The sequence below is a fragment of the Lepisma saccharinum genome, chromosome 16, assembly GCF_977018435.1.
Source record: "Lepisma saccharinum chromosome 16, izLepSacc3.1, whole genome shotgun sequence".
Taxonomy (NCBI): domain Eukaryota; kingdom Metazoa; phylum Arthropoda; class Insecta; order Zygentoma; family Lepismatidae; genus Lepisma; species Lepisma saccharinum.
Window position 1 is genome coordinate 23,892,619 of NC_139244.1, and position 23,251 is coordinate 23,915,869.

Sequence of the window (23,251 nt, forward strand, 5' to 3'; positions counted from 1 at the left end):
CATTTTGAGTCATGCAATCATAAGTATAGAACTTGGTGTTTTGCTGGACAATGTGTCAAGATAAGGTACATGGGCAACAGCGTCCACGTGACTCAACAAGGAGTAGCGGGTACAATTATATCCAAGGTAACTTAAATTGTATGTATGGCAAATGGCCCTATAGCCAATACATTGTTATAACGAGGCTTGAGCAAAGACTTTTTGTTTACACACAACGTCATCACTGATAGGTAATGCATCGGAATAGGATTTCGTCTTCACAGTAGTAAATATGTGTTGATTGATATGGTTATATGATATGGTTGACTGATGACGTCAACAGTTCATAATATACAGGGGCCTTTCTTTAGTTAATGATTCTTGTTACTTAAATACGTCCATCACAATGCAAACGTTATTTCGAAAGTAAAAGCAAGCAGCGAAATTTTGATTGAAACAAGACAAAATTCTAGTCTCTAATAAGCGCAAGTTAGTATACAAACTTCCCGAACGTGAATTGCCGAGGCGGAGTGGTCAGTGCAAGGCGCTACGAAACCAGAGGTTCCCAAGTTCGAACCCTGGGCGAGGCATGGTATATCATTGTGCTTGTCGCATCGTCCATTTCATCGGTTTACATTCCTAATATCTTTTTCTTCAATATATGGCTAATTTCAAAGCAATTTTTCCCCATTGAAGGCTGGAGCTGCAACCCTCCAAATCCTTCTAAATCCTGATTAACTCTTGATCATATAGCATACCTCATAATTGTGAATATCCAATATTACTTACTAAGCCTGTTGATTGCTTCTAATCATAGCAGTGTTCATTAGATTACATTTTTAAAAAAAGGTTCTGATAGCGCCTTTAGCTTTCCAATTACAAAATTAAGGAAGTAGAAAGAAAAGCTTAAATTAATTTCATTCAACAAGATAAGTATTCTCTCTAATCTTTGTAAACTTACTTATTAGACAATTCCGCCAAATGACAGAAAACCTCGTTATGGGATGAAACTTGTAAACTTTCTACGTAGTATCTACAATATTGACAAGTAAAATATACATGGAGTGAGGACCAGCCAATACTTACAGAACCATTTACATTTCTCTAATTGTATATATTTATTTAGCCCACCCGTGCCCACCCCTGTCGCCATCCTTGCCTTTTGGTTAATTTGCGAAGATGGAGATGAGTGATGACATGATGAAATTGATGAATGGACACTCTCAAACATCCATGCCCAGGCCGGGATTCGAATCCGGGACCCCTGGCGTCGTAGCGCGATCTCATAATCACTCCGCTACGGGGGCCGACTTCATTAGAACAAAAGTAATTTTAAAAAAACTTTTGGGGGACTATGTTCACTTTGGGAAATAATGAAGTTTCGAAACTTTGACGCAACAATGCCTTTGTTTTAGTTGTCTCTCGCTCCTGTGGACATGCTTTTGAGCAACAATGTGTTTAAAAACTTTCTATTTCTCCCTCCTCCAACGTATTTAAACAATTACTAATTTTTCACGATCACGACTCTTCCAAATATTATTGTGAAGGTTAATTGTTTGGTTTGCACTAAAAAAATTCTTCGATCGGCAAATGCATGTGAATATAAAATGACAACATAATAATGATAAATCTTTTCATTCCGGGAGACAAAGTTTGTCCGGAAGACCGGGAGAGAGAATTCGATTCCCGGAGACTCCAGGTTATTCCGGGAGGGTTGACAAAAAAATTCATGGCATATCCAGGATTCGAACACGAGACTTCTGGCGCCATGGCACCTTCGATGAACACTTCCCCACACAGGTTGACAGATTGAAGCGCTGCTGACAAAGAAATAAGTGTAGAGAAAAGAGGATGAGAGAAAGATACTAAAGAGATAAATAGCGAGAAGCATGGAGGAAAAAGGAACGAAAAGAGAGAAAGAAAGAGAGAGAGAGAGAGAGAGAGAGAGAGAGAGAGAGAGAGAGTAAAGAGAGACAAGAGAGACACATCTCTAGAAAGAAATCAGAAAATAACCAGCTTTCCCAACCGAGTTATTTTCGTAATTTCATTTAAAAAAAAGTAAAGTGCTCCCCTGTGCTTAGCACCACGCCATGAAGGCGTATAGGGGGTGTGGGGGTAACGCCCCACGCTCTATTAATCCGGTCATGAGTGGGGTTGATGTGATCAGCATCACGCCCCTGACCGCCTTTACCCCCCAGGGTTTCCCCCAGGTAACCATGTTATTCGACGCTGGGTGGGCGCCGGGGCCGCTTCCATCGTTAGAATCGAATTAACCTGTGACCATTTTGTAGCTTCTATTGTCATAATTTCGTTTTTAAGTCTTCTTAGTAGAAGGTGAATTAGATAAGACCAAACAATAGACCTTTTAATTGACATTAATGGGTTTTTTATTCCTTATCGAGGGGTGACGCTATTGTTAATTAATCAAGCGCCACGTGTCGGGATGGGGGAGGAGATGAGTCATCGATGACTCATTATTATTATTATTATTATTATTATTATTATTATTATTATTATTATTATTATACAAATGGAGAGACTTTGCTACTCGATCCACGTATGAGTAAATAGCCAAAACAAGTGTTGTCCATTATTTTTCATATATTTTGTACAGTTAGTGTACTGAAATTCATAGTTATTGTATTTTGTTATTTAACTTTTACGCATTCCATTAAAAAAGGCTTTAAGAGTTAGGTCATAAAGTTTATATTGTGTGACCTCTCACAAAGAAAATTACACATTTTGAGAGCTGTGGATCCATTTATTCTTTGGATTAAATGGTAGAATATAAAAATGTAGCCTGGCTCCTCTATTATACACTAAACCCTTTTTCGATATAATGTTTACTCCTGCTAAGGAAGTAAAATTACGCGTAATTACCACTATACATTATTAAAATTAGATATTTCTAGTGTTTCGGGGGGCTTCACCCTTAGCCCCCCCTGGCTACGTGCCTGAGTCCAAGGTATCCTTTGAGTTGATAACAAAAGAAATCTAAATCTCGCCACACTTGGTAAAATCGTTCATCTTGAAAGCTACAAAAACAATCTCTTGGAATAGTTGCTTTGCTAGTTAGGTAGATGTTTCCATTACATGTCGAGAAATTTCTGAGAACACGGATCAACTTTTATAGCTTAAACAGAGATCTTGCATATAAGCACTAACATGGCAAGAAGACATAAACCGTCATTTTGTACACATCATTCTTTTATGGATTCATTACTGCTTGTAGATCTACCAACGTGTTGACATGCCTCACTGCACACAATACCTAGACCATGAATATATCAATGAGAAGCACGTTGTCAGAATGACATCATGCGTATCAAAGACTGGATTTCATCAGAGCTTTAAAGATTGGCGTGTGCACTATCTCGCCCACCTGTTTAGTTTCGTCGTATTTACTGTTCAGTTAATCTGACATTCGGTCTATCTTAACTATACCCAAGCTCTGTGAAAGCCGTTGAGAAGATAAGTGTTTTAGTGCTCACAAGAGCATTTTACATTTTTTGGTGAGATTGTGCTGCATAAAGTGTGTCAAGAAAAACTGATATGGTGAGTTCTTGAAAGGAGACGTTGATGTCTAATCTTAACCAGTAAATCAGGCAAAGCAGGTGAAAAAGTGGAACATCTTCAGCATGGAAACAGCAACGTCACGCAAGGTACAACGTCACGAGCTAAAAAGGATAGAGGAATAATTTGTGCATGGGTAGTTACTAGAGTACTGCGCTGGACCACTTTCGCTCTCTCAAACTCGATCGAATCTCCCACGCTCGAGCGTGATTCGCTCGAATATATAGAATATCAAATATCATTTCAATCAAGGTTATTAGAAGTATATAAGGTTGGGTCGTAAGCTTGTTTACTCAAAATGCATGCGATCTCATGACGAATCTTGGGATCAAGTGAATCTAACCCCCGAAAGTTCACCTAAAAGTGTTGCATTATCCACATATTAAAAAAGAGCACAAAGTGAAAACTTGAAATGGAACACAGAAATGCTTATACGAGGGTCACTATTTATATTTTGAGCCTAACAATGAAAAAACAGGAATTTGGCATTGAAAACTGCTTTATTGTTTTTGGAAGTATTCTCCTTTATGGTCAATACACTTTTGCATTCGTGCGAACCATTTGTCAAAGCAGTTTTTCCAATCTTCTTGAGACACCTCCATAATATTATTATTATTATTATTATTTATTATTATTAAAGTAGGGTTACAATTAAGCTTACATTTTTTTACATTGATTCCGAACTACAAAAACAGCTTTTTGCCCTACATGAATTAATATACAGTTGTTATGCTATATGTTTATAAGTATACATACAATGGAATATTATAATATGGTTTTTGAACGCATCAACGGCGTCTTCCGCCGACGAAAATCGTTGTCCACGCAATTTATTCTTGACATTCGGGAACAAGAAGAAGTCATTGGGTGCCAAATCAGGACTGTACGGTGGATGATCCATCAATTCGATTTTTTGACCGTTCATAAAGTCGGTTGTTAGACGAGATGTGTGACAGCTGGCATTGTCTTGATGAAGAATGATCCGACGACTTTTGTTGGTTTTCCGTATTTGACCGAAGACCTCTGGCAAACAAATTGTTGTGTACCATTCAGAGTTGACCGTTCTACGTTCCTCTAAAGGCACAGTTGTCACATGACCAGTTTTCCCGAAAAAATAAACAGGCGACCATTTGTTTCGATGTGCTTCGAGCGCGAACAACTTTTGTTGGATTGGGTTCATCTTGAAACACCCATACAGTCGACTGCTGTTTACGTTCCGGCTCATATGCATATATCCATGATTCGTCACCTGTTACAATCTTATATACGTCTTTTGAAGCACCACGATTGTATTTATTGAGCATTTGTTTGCACCAATTGACGCGAGCGTCTTTTTGAGTTTTTGTCAAATTGTGTGGGATCCAACGAGAACATAGCCTACCTTTCTCACAGCTAAATGATCATGTAATATTTTATATATGCTGGTGGAACTAATGCCTATGGTTGCCTCAATCTCACAGTATGTCACATGACGATCTTGCAGTATTAGGTTTTGCACAGCATCAATGTTTTCTTGAACAACAACTGATTTTGGACGACCTTCGCGAATCTCGTCGGTGAGCGAATGGCGGCCACGATTAAATTCGTTATACCAGCGTTTCACAGTGGCAAAGGATGGGGCTTCATCGCCAAATATGGAAGTAAGTTGATCGATGCACTCTTGTCTTGATAATCCACGTCGAAAATTGTAAAAAATCGTCGCACGAAAATGTTCACGAGTTAATCATTTTATTGTTGTCGTGCAATCTCCAAGGCAACATAAACAACACAAATGAAGCTATTGACAAAACATTTGAAGTACGTTATGGTCAATAATGCCAGACGATTCCGTGCAAACGTCAAATCGTGCCTAACTTCAATCAGTGTTGCCAAGGCTCAAAATATAAATAGTGAACCCTCGTATATTGATGTGACAGTTCATTTATGGTCCGTAATTACTAAAAATCTTTATAGAGGTTTTCTCTTTAAGGGAGTTAAAATTGCTTATTTTCAGATAGAAATGCAAGCTATCTAATGTGCAATCCGAGGTCACGCTTCAGCATTTCAGATCTGCAGACATGGGCGTCCGGAAGGGGGGGGCGTGCCCCCCCTGGAAAACGAAAGTCAACCAAAAATTACATATTTCACACATATAATTTATTTTCAGCCACAATAATGTGTGTTAATTAGTGCACGAACATGATAAATTCAAATTTAAGCAATGCTTTTTGAGGGATGAACACTATTATTGGGGAAAATATGCCATGTTGCCCCCCTGGAAAAATCCTGCGGACGTCCATGTCTGCAGAATGAATGTTTTGTGCCACTCTTTTACACAATTAGTGCTAAAAGTTACACGTTAAACAAAATAACGTGCAAAGGCCAGTTTTTAAACTGAAAAGCAATTATATGTTGTTAAAGCAGTATATTTTGATTCTTATTTCAAGCTTAAAAATTGGCAAATTAGCCCAGAGGCATGGTTTTTGCTTCACAATCTGAAGGTTGTAAGATCGAATCCGGTAGCGATTTTTTTTCTTATTTGTATTTTGCTCATTTTGATTATCTTCGTCACTTTAATTGTATCGCATAACATGATATTTTCATGAAACATCGTATGGTTCACTTAATTCGAAAAATTTAAATGTGTAGCCTATTTATTTGAGTGAAAACTGGTAGAAATAATTACGTCATAATTTATGATTAATTTGTATAATGATTAGTAAGTACAATCCATTTTAAAATTATCAATATTTATTGAATAGTTAAAAATTATAACATTACGTAATTGTGAAATTGAAACCTCATCATTTCTCAAAAAACAATGATGTCTCAGAACTCAATCTTTCAACTGAGGAATAATACTTTACTAATGTTTTTACTTATATTCTGTTGTGTCATAAGAGAGCGTTTAGTTTATTTCTTTCGACATAGAAGATTATCAAAATTGTGATTCATCTGAATTAGGAAAAGCTTATGTGATTTTTTTACACTATTCAAGCAGCATTTTCCATATCAACGATTCATAAGCAGTTTCTACACATGAGAAAAGTTGTATTGTGCTTATAAATATACTAAGCTGTTTAGTTAAGAGAATACTACTAGTTTCTGCCGTTGAGGACCAAAGATACGAAAAACAAACATTTCGTACAGTAATATTCTAAGGGATTCGTCTCCTTTGTGACCAGTGAATTCGTGCTTGCAAGCGTAAAGATGCTAGCAATATAAATAATAATATTCAACAACACATAGCGCGACAGCCCTTGGCCTATCTCTCGACTGCCAGTCTCCCTCCCACAATACTACCTAGAGGTGTGGAGGAGATCTTCAACCGGTAACGGGGTGACGTGGGGTCAGCACGTCGAACTCTCAGCCGTTATAGGAGATTTCCGAGACCAGGTTACGCTACTCACTCGTAGCTCCCCAATTACCTCACCATGGTGGGTTGCCGCTGGTCCTATACACAGGCGAAGAAGCTGGAGACTGAACCCAGGCGGACTCGAACCCATGCCGTCACGCAGTCGGAGTCCAAAGCACAGCGCCTTAGACAGCATGGCCACGGAGGAGGACCTAGCAATATAAAGCATTCAAAAATGCGTACAGTTTATATTTCAATGCAGAAGACTATGTGCGGAGTGCACTAGCATACGCAGGATTTTTTCGGAAGGGCTGGAATCGCAAAGATGTAACTCTAGGAGGCAGGATACAAATAAAATATTTCATTTAAAAGTTGTTCCAGGACAAGATTTCTCTCATCTCCTCACCATCTCTAACTTCAACAAACTCTCCATCGGCCAATAAGCAAAGTTTTCCGGACACCTTTTGACAAAGTTAATAACTTTAAGTTATGGGGGGAGAGGGAATGGGTGATAATTTAATTTAGAGAAGCACTTAAGGCTAAGCTGGAGCTTTGGCAGACGCCAACAAAGTCGTTTAATTAGTTTTTTTTGGCGTTTTGTATGATGAGTATATTCGCAAAATACGCATATAATTAACAAGGTCATTGTGCATTAAATTTTTTTTTAATAAAGCATATAAATGAACCTAGTCACTTCCCAATTGAGTCCGTATTTTTTAAAAAACAACTTCTTCCCCTTTTAAGCTCGCCTTTTTCTTCGATAGTGTAATCGGTATTCGACCTACAGCTTAAATTAGAATATAAACCTTTGAATCGAATTCAGAACACCTTGATTCAAAGGTAATAACTAACTAGGGCTCGGAAGTTGAAGACCTATAAATTGCCAAAAAAAGACCTATAAAAAGACCTTATATTTTCAAAAAGAAGACCTAAAAACGGAAAAAGGACGTATAAATTAGATCCAAATTAATTAATAACTTCAGTTTTAATTACATATTTAATGAATATGGGCGGCACCTCCTTATCTCACTTGAGATCTTTGCAGGCGCGTGCTGTCTGGTCGTATACACCGTGCTGAAAGTTTCAAAACAAGAGAAAGTTGCCACTTACAGCGCGACCTTCCAGACAAGTTACGGTTAAAGGACCTTGTACCGTACCTGCTTCAGTCGTCCAAAAATGTTTTCTCTCGTTTCAGGGATGGTTCAAATATATTTATTTCTATCTTTTTTCTCTCTTTGCTACAGAAAGGATGTTTAAGAGGTGATGAACTGATGATGATTCGAATTGAGAATGAGTAGTAAAAACGTAGTCGAAAGAAGGTGAAGTTGCAAAAAAAAAAAAAATCCGTTAAGACCTTAAAAAAGGCTAAAAAAGGACCAATAAGCCAAAAAAAACGCCGGAAAAGGCAAAAAAGGACAAATAAAACCCACCTTTTTCTGGCCTGCAATGACCCAAAATGAACATATATTATGTTGGGCCTCGTCTTCGGACACTAGGAGAAAAAAGGATTTTTCCTCAACTTCCAAGCCCTAGTAATAACAGATCTGAGCCATCGAAACTTTTCATTCGAATATCAGACATCCATTTGGATTATCGTCTTAAAAGCAACTTTAGCTTCCGAGCAAGTCATGCACAAGAATAAAATAAATAAATGAAAAACAGCAGTTATTGTGAATTATCATTTTGAGTACCTCTTGAATGCACAACTGCTTAAATTTAACAGGTTAAGAAACGATATTACACCAAAATAAGAACTTTCGTTTCGTATAAGCCTTAAATTATTTAATTTAGTAACATTTTAATATATTACACGTACAGTAATCTTCTTCAAGAGCTAAGAATACATTGATATCTAATATGTTACAAGATATAGCTACATCTGCAAAGATTTGAGTAAGAGATCGGAGAGGAGAAGAACACAATATTTTTTTTAAAGTGTGCGTATTCTCACCCGACCCAAAATAGGAACAGTTTTTTCAAACGATTTTGAACGTCTGCCATTCTCCCTAAATCCATTTGTAACGTTCATTCCATGCTGAATCTGTAAAATTGTATCAGGTCTGGTGAAAATATTAGTTCTTTCTATTAACATTAAGTACGTGAATGAACTCCTTACTACTTGTCTGTTTCTCACGTTGTTTCGAGTATCTGTGCTCGTTGATCTTTATACGTGCATATTGCAACACTGATCTTTCACATCTTGTAGGCAAGTTCACAGACATGTAGAAATGCATGCTTCAATGCAAAAGCGTGGTCCTCCATTTCGTATCAGATAATTGTTTGATGTTAGAAACAAGAAAAGTGTGGATTTTTTATGAAGTAGAGTGCATGCACGACGGATCAGGCATTGCGCATTTCTCTTCTGTCTGTGGCTGGTTAATCCGTTCATTCTGTGAAATACAAAAAGTTCCCACAAGATGCATCACTACAATCGAGCAAAAAAGCCTAGATGCAGCACACTAGTAGTTACACTTATGATTTATCTAAAAGTGTATTAAATTCAGTGGCGGACTAACTACCTTCTTTCGGAGAGGGCGGGTGACTAACTGCGGTCCGCTAGGTTTATCGATAATTTTTGGAAGTGGTTTCTGAGAGTGATTACTTAATTTTGGAGGTCAAGGGGAAGCACCGTTTTATACTTATGTTAATTGATGATTTATTGTTAGTTTTAGTCGTCTTGGTGGAGGGGGGGGAGTAAGGGGACGTTGTCTTTTTCAGTTATCTGAAGGAGCAATCGTTGTAGAGTGCCACACACGTAAATTTGCCGTTGCGTAGAAACGAATTTTCGTTTCGTCTCCCTCTCTCTTAGCATCATGTGTTCTACCCTGCTCGAAAACCTTCGCTATTGTTGCCACATTGTCATTCCATTCCTGGACACACTCGCGCAAACATCATTGAAAACAATTGAATAGCGCTCCAGCTCGCGGTTCCCACCGTTCGGTAGGGACGCTAATGTGGCAATATAGCACGGCGTAGTGCTTGCTTCTTTTATGCAGTGCATGTTCATTGGCTAGCTAGTAACTAGTGTTGCCAACTGTAATAATGAAGCACTATTTCTGTCACGGAAGGGGAAAAGGCAGGTAAAGTGGCGGTGAGTTTTGTTGGATTGGAAGCACCATATTTTTATTTTATACTAAGTATTTGACCGGTTTGACGTTGTGTGCGTGTATTGCGTGTGTGTATGTAAAAGTGTGTGTTTGCTAATGAACGTTAAATTCCATAATGCCTCCAGTTCTGTCGAAGTTGAAATCAAAAACCTTGCATAGCCAAGCTCGGGAAATTCTAAGCAACGTGCACGAGTTCATGAAGGAGGAAGCGCCCGACCCTGTGGCCGAGCGGTTAGCACATCGCGCTGCGACGCCAAGGGTCCCGGGTTCGAATCCTGGTCGGGCTTGGTTGTTTGTGAATGTCCATTCATCAATTTCATCCTTTCATCACTCATCCTCATCTTCGCAAATTAGCCACGAGGCACAAAACGCGAAGTAAAATAAACTAAATCAATCAATCAATCAATCATGAAGGAGGAAGCCAGTCATGGTGTTAGCATCCCAATAAAGCATTTTGGCAAGAGAGCAGCGAACAGCAGCAACAAATTGTTCATATTTCATAATTTTGGAATTATTCAAAATAAATAAATTATGTGGCTCCAACATCATTTCAACTCTGGCTCCGGCACGTGTTCTTGTAGAAATTGCATAGAGGAGGCTGTCATTTTTGCTGCTTAATGCGATACATATTGTTTTCTGTGTTAAAATTGCCATGCTTTGATGGGTGACCAAGTTTATAGCAGGGCCGGCGGAAGGGGAGGGCTAACCGTCCCATCGCCCAGAGCGGCAAAATTTGAAGAGAAGAAAAAAATAAGCCTATTGAAAACTGTGATCGAGCGAGATATTCTTTTGCGCTGAATAGTATTGAAATAGCATAAGAAATCTCATTATTTATTTTATATTTTGATGTTTTAGTTAGGAATATATTGATTTTCAATTTTCCGTTGCTGCGTAATGACCGCGGGGGGGGGGGGGGGTCGAAATAGAGCGGCATCTGCCGCCACCTCCCAGGGAGGCAAAATGACTAGCGCCGGCCCTGGTTCATAACAAAAGAAAAAGCCGCGCAGCTTATCGTCTAGTGGCAGTATATGTACTTGTTATTGTTGTGGAAGCCGGCATCCTTTGTAAATGTACAACAAAGGCAATCGACTGTCGCCGATCTCAGAGAGGAAATAATAATACTGCTTCAGGAGGAGTGTTATGGTGCAATTGTAGCGGTTTAACACGTTGGCATGTTATTATCTGCCGTTGCAGTTCCATACCAGTGTATACGGGTTTTGGGAGTGAAAAGTTAGAACGCCACCAGTGCATTAATGCAATGAAAAATAATATATATATTCTTTTATTTTGTTTGAAATCACTCAAATAAGGAATCGTATGAAGAAGTCTTCTTTGCAGCATTTTTGGTAATTTTACTTATGTGTTAGTTCATATTTTGCGAATTTTTAGTCCATATGTATGTAGCTACATACAAAGCCACTTGTTAGTACATATTAATCCTAGTCCTGGTATAATGCATGACGTTTAAAACTCAACGTTAGATAGACCTGAATTCTCTAATTTTATTGTTGTACGTAACAGCTGTGCATCGGCGCACTGCAGCGATTTTTCTATCTGCTCCATTAGCAACACTGCCTCTTTAGTTGTTTCGCGCATCGCACGGCAGAATTATCTGCGGTAGACTCTAAACTCCTGTATTGATTAGCAATTTAAAATTTATTTTAGACGTTTTGGAGGTTGTAAGCCACAATGTAGCCAGATCACGCCGAGTGAGAAGATTGCTGACATACAATAATTCTCACCAACGCGGCCGACGCAGTTTGCAGGAACCCAAACACAACAAAATCCCTCAGATACCAGGGAAAAAGAATTAAGTTCAAGGGGCTCTTATGGAGAGACGTCGTATACACAACGTCTATGCATCTTGATCACTTCATTTTAGAAGTTAAGAGGAGGCTAATTTACTCGTATCCTAGTGATGATTTATAGTTAAGTTTTAGATATAATGATGAACTACAGTTTAAATTGTCAAGAGAGTGCTGATCGTCGTCTACTCTGTGTTAATTGATGTATAATTGTTACTTACTGGGGATGGGGATTACTTAAACCACAGAGAAGATAATTTTATAATTATCTTCTCTATGCTTAAACGCTACCCCTTAAACCGGCCGTGATCAAATTATCATTTTCTATGGTTTATTTCGAAAGCAGTAAGGAAGGCATGCTGTCCGAAATAAAGATAGGGGGAGGTGTTCATATCTTCCCCCTTACAGTGATGTGAAATACGAATTTTCAATATTTTGTCTGCTCTTCCATGAGTCTTCGGAAATGAACGTGTGAACAATGAATAGTATGAACTTCGCTAGAATATTTGCCCACGAAAAAGCACAAATATTATTAATTGTTCATTGATTTGGTGTTTTATGTCCATTTTATGCAAAGTAAGGCTAATTGGGACTGGACCTACAGTTTAAAGTACAATCCGAACCACTATGTGCCTCCACCGGGTATCGAACCCGGGTCCCCTTGATTACAGGGCGACGACGCTACTACTGGGCCATCGGGGAGGGCCACAAATATTATTAAAAATTACTGTAATGTAAGAACTATCTTGTTGCACAGTGGGATCCACTAGTATTGCTCGGCAAATTGTCCATAACTATTTTCATTAATTTTTCTCTTGTGTTTCTAAGTGATGGATTTTTATGTATGCTGGTGCAGAAGTCGTCAACAGCTTTTTTTGAGTTTTCTTTTAATTCTTTAAGCTGTTGTTGGGTCAAATAAAGTGCACGAAAATGGTGATGGACAATTTACACGATAATACTCATGGATCCCACTCTACATAACACCAGCACCCCGAAAGGGGGGGGGGGCAAATGGCGGAATTTTATCAATGCCAAAAAGAGACCCCCCAACCAGATATTTGCTGCAGCAGAGGTTTACCAGAATATTTAATCTGGGCGGTATAAATTCGTGTTTAGGTTTACAAAGAAAAAAATAATAACCATAAATTGATTGATTGATTGATTGATTTAGTTTATTTTACTTCGCGTTTTGTGCCTCTTGGCTAATTTGCGAAGATGGGGATGAGTGATGAAATGGATGAATGGACATTCACAAACAACCAAACCCGACCTGGATTCGAACCCGGGACCCTTGGCGTCGCAGCGCGATGTGCTAACCACTCGGCCACAGGGTCGGGCTAACCATAAATTGAGCCTTTCAGAAAAACATAGGGGTTGTTGGGGTGTGTGGATAGTGACTGACTTGCAGGTTAATAATATTTAACCACTGGTTTATTAATCATCTAGAATAAGGTTTATTTTATTATGTAGGGAAAACTTTTTTTACGTAATCCAATGTGTATGTATAATGCGCGCGCGCGACGTTGTGCGTAGGGCTCCCGCAGGCATTTACTTTGCCAATGAGTTCGATTCCCCTTGGAGGCACATTGCACATTTTAAACTGTAGGCCCGGTCTCGAGTGGCCTATCTGAGCATAAAGTGGAATTAATTAAATTTGACTTTATTTTTATCATGGGTCCACGCCCGGAAAAGGAGACACCCTTGCCGTGCCTTCCCTTGCCTTTCCTAGGAAAAATGAAAGTCATTGATCCGCCACTGACCTTAAACTCAACTCAACCGCACATTATTGTCCCATGCGCACCGTAACTTATAAAAATACCTATGAAAATACGAAACATGACGCTCCAAGAGCATTTCTAGTCTATTTCGGAGCGAATATTGACATCCGAAAAAATCTCCATCAATCAGGGCCTTATTTCGAGCGACCTACTCAAAGGTAGAGAAATGGGAGGAAATGATGCAGAAAACAGATTTCCTTACTTTACTTCAGACATTCTCTAGCTAAAAATCTGTATTTCTAAAATGTAAAAATAAAAAACAAAAGAAAAGGTGGATTTTATTAGAGAATACAATATGACGATTTGTCCTTCACTTCAATTAAACTAAAAGTTAACAATATCAAATTTTGAGTTACTATCACACACTAGGTTTTTAGTTCTTTTCATTTACATTGATAAGACATAAACCGTATGATGTAGTTACAATTAGAATTGAAAGATGATATTAATTAATCCTTACACTACGATCATGATTAATTTGTGTAACACAAGTAAAAGAGAAGCCTTGAGCAGACGCCAGTACCGAGAGAAGAGCCGGGTGCATATGCAGACGGAAGGTTGTGGGAATTGATTGTGGGAGTGTCCCACGTAAACAATTCAGTTCGTAGAGAAACTTTCAGTATTTTGGTGCGTTGTAAGTTTTGTATTATCTTTTTCGCGTGCACACATTATGGTTTTAATTGCGCAGAATTCAGACTTGTAGAGCACACGTGGAAGACCGTAGCTAACCCAACAGCAAATACGAATGGTAGTAATAGTAAGAACCTACACATCAAATGGTTGATGTTAAGTTTATGTTGTTGTACTGGTTCCAATATTAATAGTGTAAGTTGATTGTTTTCGAAGGTGACGAGATAATATATATTTTGCTTCCAAATGGTGCTAGACTTGAAATTGCGTTTGTGCCATACGTTTGTCTTGCTTCATTTCTTACAGGCTAGTGCAAGGTCTTGTCAAAATTCAGGTAAAAAGGTAAAGTGCTCCCCTGTGGTTAGCACCACGCCATGAAGGCGTATAGGGGTTACCACACAAATTCAGACTTGATTCTTGTACAGTTTTTAAACGCATTCTTAATAGTATGCCAATGGGTATGTTCATTTAACTTCCATTAACTGAATAAAGTCCGTCTTGTAAACGATTGACATTCATATCGACATTTTGCCACATTTGTTGCACTAAGCTACCCACAAGCTCAATTGTGTAAAAAATAAGTAGTGGAATTTACATTTGTTTTAATTTCGAATTATTAGATATATGTATTTAACTGTATGATTTCCTATTTCACAGATCTGTCAGAATAAAAACACAAAAATGAATCCGGAGCCAAGTAGGACTTTAAATAATTTCAGTGACATACTAGATGAAAGACGCCACACAAGTGATTTCTTATGGATTTCTCAGAGTTGGTCTCCAAATCCTGAATGCAATCTCAAGAAAAGAAGTATAGGACAGATCAAGAAAGATGTTGTTGGCAGTGAAAGAGTTCAGCATGTAATTAAACAGGTAATTGTGATAGATGCATTTTAGTTCAGAGTTCTGATGGTGTAATATTTTTATATGATGGGCAAGAGAATAAAAATGACGGTAAATATGCGATATCGCCTGGACGGATTTCTTCAAATTTACAGGAGAAAGTACTTACTGAAATGAGTTTCTTTAGCATTCTGGACGTTCTTGGAGGTATTTTATTTCACGGGAAACTAAAAACTTCGTATTTGAATGCTGCCGAACAAGAATTAATCACTTTTTACGTAAGAAACTTGCATTGCCTGCCATATTATGCCGTTGTTTCCATTGTGTGCGTGCAGATGGCGAGAGCGTTCAAAGTCACACGGTCTCATCAGTGTTTCCAAACGTGCATTTTTTTTACGAGAATTTTGTTTTCTTTTGCTTTTTACTATGCTTACCTAACCTAGGTAAGAATTTACAATATAGAGAAAGTCTCCAATTTCGTTAATTTTCGGTATACTAACTAATTTTGGCCTCCTAATTACGAATCTGTTGTAAAAAACTGGGGGTCACGTCTGGAAATTGTACATTTTGATGAAAAATTGTTCATTAGCGCCAAAAACCATCCACGGGTAGCCCCACAAACCATTGACGTTAGCCCCACAAACCATCCACGGGTAGCCCCACAAACCATCCATGGGTAACCCCACAAACCATTGACGTTAGCCCCAAAAACCATCCACGTGTAGCCCCACGAACCATTCACATGAGGTTAGGTTAGGCCTGTTAGGTTAGGTTCCATTAGCACTCATTTCACCCCTAAATTCATCGAAAAAATAGGGATCCTACTAGAATTGAACATCATAAATCATTTTCTTGTAAAACAACAGCGTGGTTGGACACAATGACAAGAGATTACATTTTTGTTTGTAAAACTACGCATATACACCTATATATAAAAAAAAATTCAATCGGCTATTTTTTCAAATTTTCAGACGTGACCCCTGGTTTTTTCAACAGATTCGTGATTAGGAGGTCAAAATTAGTTAGTATACCGAAAATTAACAAAATTGGAGACTTTCTCTATATTGTAAATTCGCTCCCTAACCCAACCTAACCTAACCTTGCCAGAAATGGTTTTTGGGGCTATCGTGAATGGTTATTGGGGCTATTGTGAATGGTTTTTGGGGCTATCCGGCAATGTTTTTTTGGTGCTATCCGTCAGTGGTTTGTGATGACCTAATGAACACGAAAGTAGGCATTTTTCGGTTAAGAAGGTTGAAACACTGCATACCCCACTCCAAAATGACAAAACACAAGCACGGCGTGATGATCCATGACGAGTGCATGCCATATTGTCTGTTACCCAAGCGGAACAAGGAAGACAAATAATCACTCGTAATATGAAAAGTTGACAGGCATAACTTCACCTTAAAGAATGTTCCGCAATGCAGAAAAGGTAAGTACCAGTGGTAAAATTAAGGAAATAAATGAGTTAAAGGTGTCCGGGCGTTATCGCATATATACCAAAATGACATTAAAATATTGAAAATGCATGGGGACTTAGCTGTGTACTTTGAAGAATTTGCATCGGTATCCGTTCGTTATATCGGAGACACTTTAAAATCGGATATTTTGTATGGTTCGTACTTACCAATTGTGTTTTGCGGAACATATTTGAAAGTGCCATTAAAGTTTTCACACAATTAGAAATATTTTTTACACTAAAATAAGCCATTTCTCGAAGTGTTACGGAACGCACGTCATGGTTCGAGCCCACAAACTATTCACGGATAGCCCCACGGACCGTTCACAGAAGGTTAGGTTAGGCAAACAGTTAAAAAACAGCGTGGTTATGTTTTCGCTTAAATTGAAGCAACGGGAATTGATTTCTGGCTGAAATAGATTGAAAGATGAAAGAAAATACCTCGAAGAACTTCGACAATGCTACAGAAACTGATTTCCGTAAGTAGTTTCGGTACTACTTTACTATACCTGAGACACCTGGGAATCATTTCTTTCGCACTTTTTTACATTGCTAACGTACTATTCTGCTTTCCGGAACACTTATTTAGGTGAAATAATTGAATTTGTTAGGAAAGTAATGTATATTTCTTACATTTACGAGTACTTACTGTTGTTGTTTATTTCCACACACAACATGGCGATAGCTTACCGTTGATCGTTCCTTGAGCCAGAAAAACCATTGACGTTAGCCCAAAAATTCACGATAGCCCCACAAACCATCACGGGGACGAGGTATGCCTACTAGGTTAGGTTAGGCCTGTTAGGTTTGGTTCCATTAGCACTCCTTTCGTTCAATTTAGCATATACGGACAATACGAGAGCGTATTGTGCTCTCATGCAGGAAGCAAATGGCGGCAGCAGCAATAGCACATCGGAAATAGATTTTCATACAAAACCACATGCATTCGCATTAAAATGAATCAAAATTACATTCCCGAACATCAACAACGCTACAGAAAATGATTTGCGTAAGTACTTTCTCCTGTAAATTTGAAGAAATCTGTCTCAGGTATAGTAAAGTGTTACCGTAGTTTCTCCTGTAAATTTGAAGATAAGTGTCTCCGATATAACGAACTGTTACCTTTGCATGTTTTCAACTTGCAGGAAGTTTAAATTTGCGAGAATTATAATGTGAAAACTAGTTTGCACAATGACTACATTTGGGCCATTCCATGTGAAATCACCCAATTGAAAGACAAAAAGTTGCATTATAGTCATGGATTTGCTTGATTTTTTTTACTGATAGATACTTGGTCCAATATAACAAATATGTAGTATTAGACTTCTCCAACAGATATGTTGGTTACAAAATTTTGAAAATTTCAAGATTTTCATAAATTGGCTGGACGATCAAATGCACCCACTGGCACAAGATATGCAATATCTCGAAAACTGTGGAATAATGTGATGATTTAGGTATTGTTGGAAAGAAGGAGGACAGTCCTAATAGAAAATACTGGTATTAAAAGAAAGTATAAAATCTTTAAATAAAGTAATGTGTTGTCATGAAAAAAACACTCCACTTTGGGTAATTGTTGGATAGTGAGTCTCAGGTTTAAACACAATAAAAATTGTTACAGAGCATAATCAATACATGTTCATCATAATATTAAAGAATCAGAAAGGTAATGTTGTTCATAATAAAAATATCACAGGTTTCAGTATTCTATGCATGAACCATTGTTTCCATTGGCAGACAGTTATATTTTTTTAAAAAAAAAGACACTCACAAATTACACATAATATAATTAAAAATGTTGAATACGTGGGAGAAACATTACTGTGATGTTTATGTTTAGGCTCACATAAATTGTACTAAGACGAGAGTTTTTGGCTAGAATGCATTTGAGTCAGTTAAAACCGAATGGACCATCACTGGCTGCTTGACCATTTTTTTTTATTTTTCTTATTTTTGTTGTTCTAACCCCTATGCAAGGGTAGTTTCTAAAACTTGATTTCATTTAAAAATGGTAACCATTTTTTATTTCCTGACTTTTGGTATTTTTGTCCTTTGTAGATAGTTGTGATAATTATGATAACTCAGCTAAGAAAAATGATAGAAAGCTGTGTTAAAAACATTGTTTTCAGTACATTTCCAACTTTATTTTATGTCATGTACCTTTTTTTTTCACAATCTCAACTGCAAAGTCTGAAATTTAAGACCAAACCGATGTTCAATTTTGAAGAAAAATCAAAGTTTAGGATTTTCTTTAGTAGGGAAGTAATGTCACATCAGAGCTGTATTTTTTTTAGAGGAAAAATATACATCCAAAGTTTTGGTAGAAAATATTTGAACTCTGCTACTGGTTTCCTCTTTTAGTTAGGTTCTTTGAAAATGTTAGTTTTTCATTTTTTCAAAATTTCACCCCTCTGAAACTCTGGTGGGGAACCTAATAGAAATTTGATATTTACAGCACAAAGAGTAATCTATAGCCCCATCTAGTTGGCTGCACTTTTTGACACTCTGTGCAGTGCAGGTGTATCCAGTGTCAGGGTGGTGCAAGGAATTGGCATTCAACCAACTTAGGCGGAAATCGGTGTTCAAGTTCAGAAGATTCAACAAATGCCTGTCTGCTGCTTTAAACGTCATTTGATTAGTTAGCACACACCACGTGACCATACATACACCAGTCTGGAAGGTAGTGCAGACGATGCAGACACCAAATACACTACTTGACTCCAAATCAACAAACTAGACTGGATGTTGCACCATGCAACCAACTAGACGCTTCGGTGCAAAGAGAGTCAAATCGAGTCAAAAAGTGCAGCCAACTAGATGGGGCTTGTGAGAGGTAAGACAAACTTTTGGCTTACACATCCTTTCATTCATAATAGCTACTAACTGATGATGTGATTAATAAATACAATAATTTTAGTTGTATGAGAGTTCATTAAAAGGAAATATTTATTTGTAACCTACAACATAAATTTACATTTTTTGACCAAATTCCTCTGTTATCCATGGAATATCAACTTTTTTTTCAGTTACTTTGAAAAAATTTTAAAAAAACATTTTCAAAGAACCATAACTAAAAGAGGAAACCAGTAGCAGAGCTCAAATATTACTGCCAAAACTTTGGATGTATATGTTTCCTCTAAAAAAAATTACAGCTCTGATGTGACATTACTTCCCTACTAAAGAATATCCTAAACTTTGATTTTTCTTCAAAATTAAACATCGGTTTGGCCTTAAATTTTAGCCTTTTGCAGTTGTGAAAAAAAGGTACATGACATAAAATAAAGCTTGAAATGTACTGAAAACAACATTTTTTAACACAGCTTTCTATCATTTTTCTTAGCTGAGTTATCATAATTATCACAACTATCTACAAAGGACAAAAATACCGAAAGTCAGGAAATAAAAAATGGTCACCATTTTTAAACGAAGTCAAGTTTTTGAAATATTATTGCTTGCTTTGAAGTACCCTTGCATAGGGGTTAGAACAACAAAAATAAGAATTTTTTTAAAATAAATGGTCAAGCAGCCAGTGATGGGCCATTCGGTATTAACTGACCCATATGCATTCTAGCCAAAAACTCTGGTCTTAGTACAATTTTTGTGAGCCAAAACATAAACATCACAGTAATGTTTCTCTCATGTATTCAACATTTCTAATTATATTATGTGTAATTTGCGAGTGTTTTAGGGCCATTTTTTTAAAAAAAATATAACTGTCTGCCAATGGAAACAATGAATAATGCATTGAATACTGAAACCTGTGATATTTTTATTATGAACAATATTACCTTTCTGATTCTTTAATATTATGATGAACATGTATTGATTATGCTGTGTAACAACTTTCATTGTGGTAAAACCTGGGACTCCCTTCTCCTAGTAGGAAGAAACACCAAATCAATCAATCAATCAAATTTCAGCTTCTCTTATGTGATATATAGGAATTGCATTGTGCAACTATTGGTGAGACTTTTGCTAACATTATTTCTATTGTATTCTAGCTGTGTGAAGAAACCAACCAAAGCAGAGTTTTGCTGGAGCAGAAAGTTTGGGATATCATGGATGAAATGGCCCACAAAAAGCAGCTTCCGATTATTCGGTGGTTTGGCTTATTTCTTACAAAAGTAATGAAGAAACTCTACTCTGAAGTAAAAATTAATGAAGATAGTCTGAATAAGGTAAGCGTCTTTTGATTGGCCGATTTAATAGTGATGTCAACATTCGTATCAATTTGTGAAGGTACCGATACAATTCTAGACATGGAAAATCATCAGTAATATCAATTGGAACTTTTTTTTTTCATCTTGGTCTGTAATTGGTTAGTTTGTGGGTGTAATAGCATTTGGTTTTTTTTTTTAATAATTGTCTTTTGGGGTATACGTGAGAACTTTCCAGTAACAGTAACTTCAACTTCAGTCCCATTAAAGATAAGGCATTTTAAAATCCTAACCCAAACATAGCAATAACTATTATTGTACTGACAAAGTAGCCAAGCTATGCAAGTGTTTCCATAAGTGATGAAAAATGTACATATAGTTTGAGGGCCATGTTTTCTTCTCTGCTATGCACTATCTTAATAAAATTATTAGTTTTGTGTTTAATGAAAAGGTGTGCCATAACTGTTATGGTTATATTGGATCTGGTAATTTTTAAAAATTAGATGCCACTTTCATGTTTAAAATGTGAATTTATCAATAATCTTAAATGATATTGGTGTACTTAGAAATGAGCAATTTTTGTGGCCATCAAGGTTGTGTGTGAAGTCAGGGTTCCACAGTATTTGGTCAATCATTTGTATTTTGATAAATTAAGTTACAAATTTTCACCAAGTAACTACTTTCTGTTCTGATACTCATATTGTAGCAATACAAAATTGTTCAGAAGAGTTATCAGTACTGGAATTTAAGCATTCTCTGGTAACTGCTATACAGTGGAACTCCCATTTTACATTTTCCCGCATTATACATTCAATCTTAATGGTTCCAACATAGCAAAATGTTATAAAATTTTCCTCGATTTTACATTTTCCAGTATTTTAAGTTTCTTCAGTCTGGTCCCCTGAAAAACGTAAAATCGAGGTTCCACTGTATCTGTCAACAAGTATTTGCCAGATAGAATATGCCAAAAATTGGCATTTAACATGTTTGCCCTGAGCTAAAAACAAATCCAGTACATGCCTGACGAATCCACCAGACTGATGACGAAATTGATCGCGAACAAAAAGTACGTGGAAAAATGAAACTTGAGCTCATTATAGATCTACCAAGCTTTCTGAAACCTCGGAAAATATGCAAACTAGCGCCACTGCCCCCACGCGAGGGTTTCAAATGTCGTGGTGGATCTATAGAATGAATTATTCATATTGGTGTCGGGGCCTGGTTACTATTTTGTTGAGTGTACTTAGTAGTTAGATGGAACTGCTAAAAAATATTTTTTTCTTTGTAGGTCCGAGAAACTATGAAGCACCATCCAGTGCTTTTTCTTCCTAGTCATAGAAGCTATGCAGATTTTCTTCTTATGTCCTATGTTTGTTTCCATTACAAGGTTGAATTACCAATTATTGCTGCTGGAATGGGTAAGATATGCTCTTTATATATAGAAATGAGTTCATTACCAATTAAAACAGTTGCTTTTAACAATGGTAAACAAATGTTAATTTTAAATTTTTGTTAAATATGATTTAACGGTTGTAAATTTTTTGAATTTTAAAAATTTTATTGCCACGTAAACATGCAGATCTGCCAATTTTCTTCTTAAACTAATTTTCAAGTACTTTACTAACCTCACAATATTTCCAGGATCAGAAATGATATTGTAAAATAAGTCTCTCAATGTGCAGTTTCGTTTTGTATTCAGTGAGACAGTAATTAAGAAGCTGAATGTATCATTCTGTTAATAAAATATTTGATATATTATATTTAAACAGTGGACTGTGTTATTGATATTTGTTTACACTAATATTTATTTTATTTTATTATTACTATATACTAACATTCTACATACTCGTATATAATGTTTAAGAGTCCATCCCTTCTAATTTCAGTCTTTTTAAAATTTTAGATTTTGTTCACATGTGGGGAATTGGTCGATTATTGAGAGGGTCCGGTGCCTTCTTCATAAGACGCTCTTTTGGACATGACAAATTGTACTGGGCATTGTTTACCGAGTATGTGCAAACACATGTTCTTCATAAAGAGGCTCCAGTGGAATTTTTTATTGAAGGTACAAGGAGTAGATCTGCAAAGTCTTTGCTTCCGAAACTTGGTAAGTAATGTCATTTAGTTGTGATAACACTTTGAATACTGACCTCTAAGTAGGCAACACGGTTAATATAAAGTGACAAAATTTATAAAGTTAGAAGATAATATGTGCCACTTTATATGAACAGGAGTTTGTTACAAAACAATGTAGCAAATCTTGTGAAGTGGTTTTTATATTTAGTGATGTTTCATTGAAGTTTCCCAGGAATTGCTCTAAGTTACAAGATGCACATACAAAACATACACAACCACCCATGCATGCACCTACCTATGTTCCAGCACACCTCCACTGACTTTTAAACCTAATATTAGTGTGACATCATGTAGATGAGTCCTAACAGCTAATCTATTTTCAGCTGTGGCTTATTCTACCATGTGGTCTTTTAACTTAACTTTTTTCATATGTACAAGGTAGTATGAAAGTAATGAGTCAAGTGATATTACTGAAAGTCAGAAACAACTTTTTTTTATTCTGCCTAT

At 37.0% G+C, this 23,251-nt stretch overlaps 1 protein-coding gene across 5 annotated transcripts in view; it reads left to right on the forward strand.

The window, feature by feature from the left end:
• Nucleotides 1-3,394: 3,394 nt before the first annotated feature.
• The window catches only part of Gnpat (dihydroxyacetone phosphate acyltransferase), a 56,995-nt gene continuing 37,138 nt past the window's right edge, over nt 3,395-23,251 (forward strand). The window contains exons 1-5 of one of the 5 annotated variants that reach the window (XM_083137888.1): nt 3,395-3,534; nt 14,864-15,079; nt 20,513-20,689; nt 21,957-22,086; nt 22,572-22,775. In XM_083137888.1, coding sequence (XP_082994014.1) covers nt 3,532-3,534; nt 14,864-15,079; nt 20,513-20,689; nt 21,957-22,086; nt 22,572-22,775 — 730 coding nt within the window. In that variant the 5' untranslated portion in view covers nt 3,395-3,531. Of the gene's footprint in view, nt 3,642-14,105; nt 14,211-14,233; nt 14,402-14,863; nt 15,080-20,512; nt 20,690-21,956; nt 22,087-22,571; nt 22,776-23,251 lie in introns of those variants that run through there. The other 4 variants (XM_083137887.1, XM_083137890.1, XM_083137889.1 and 1 more) reach the window with 4 other exon arrangements.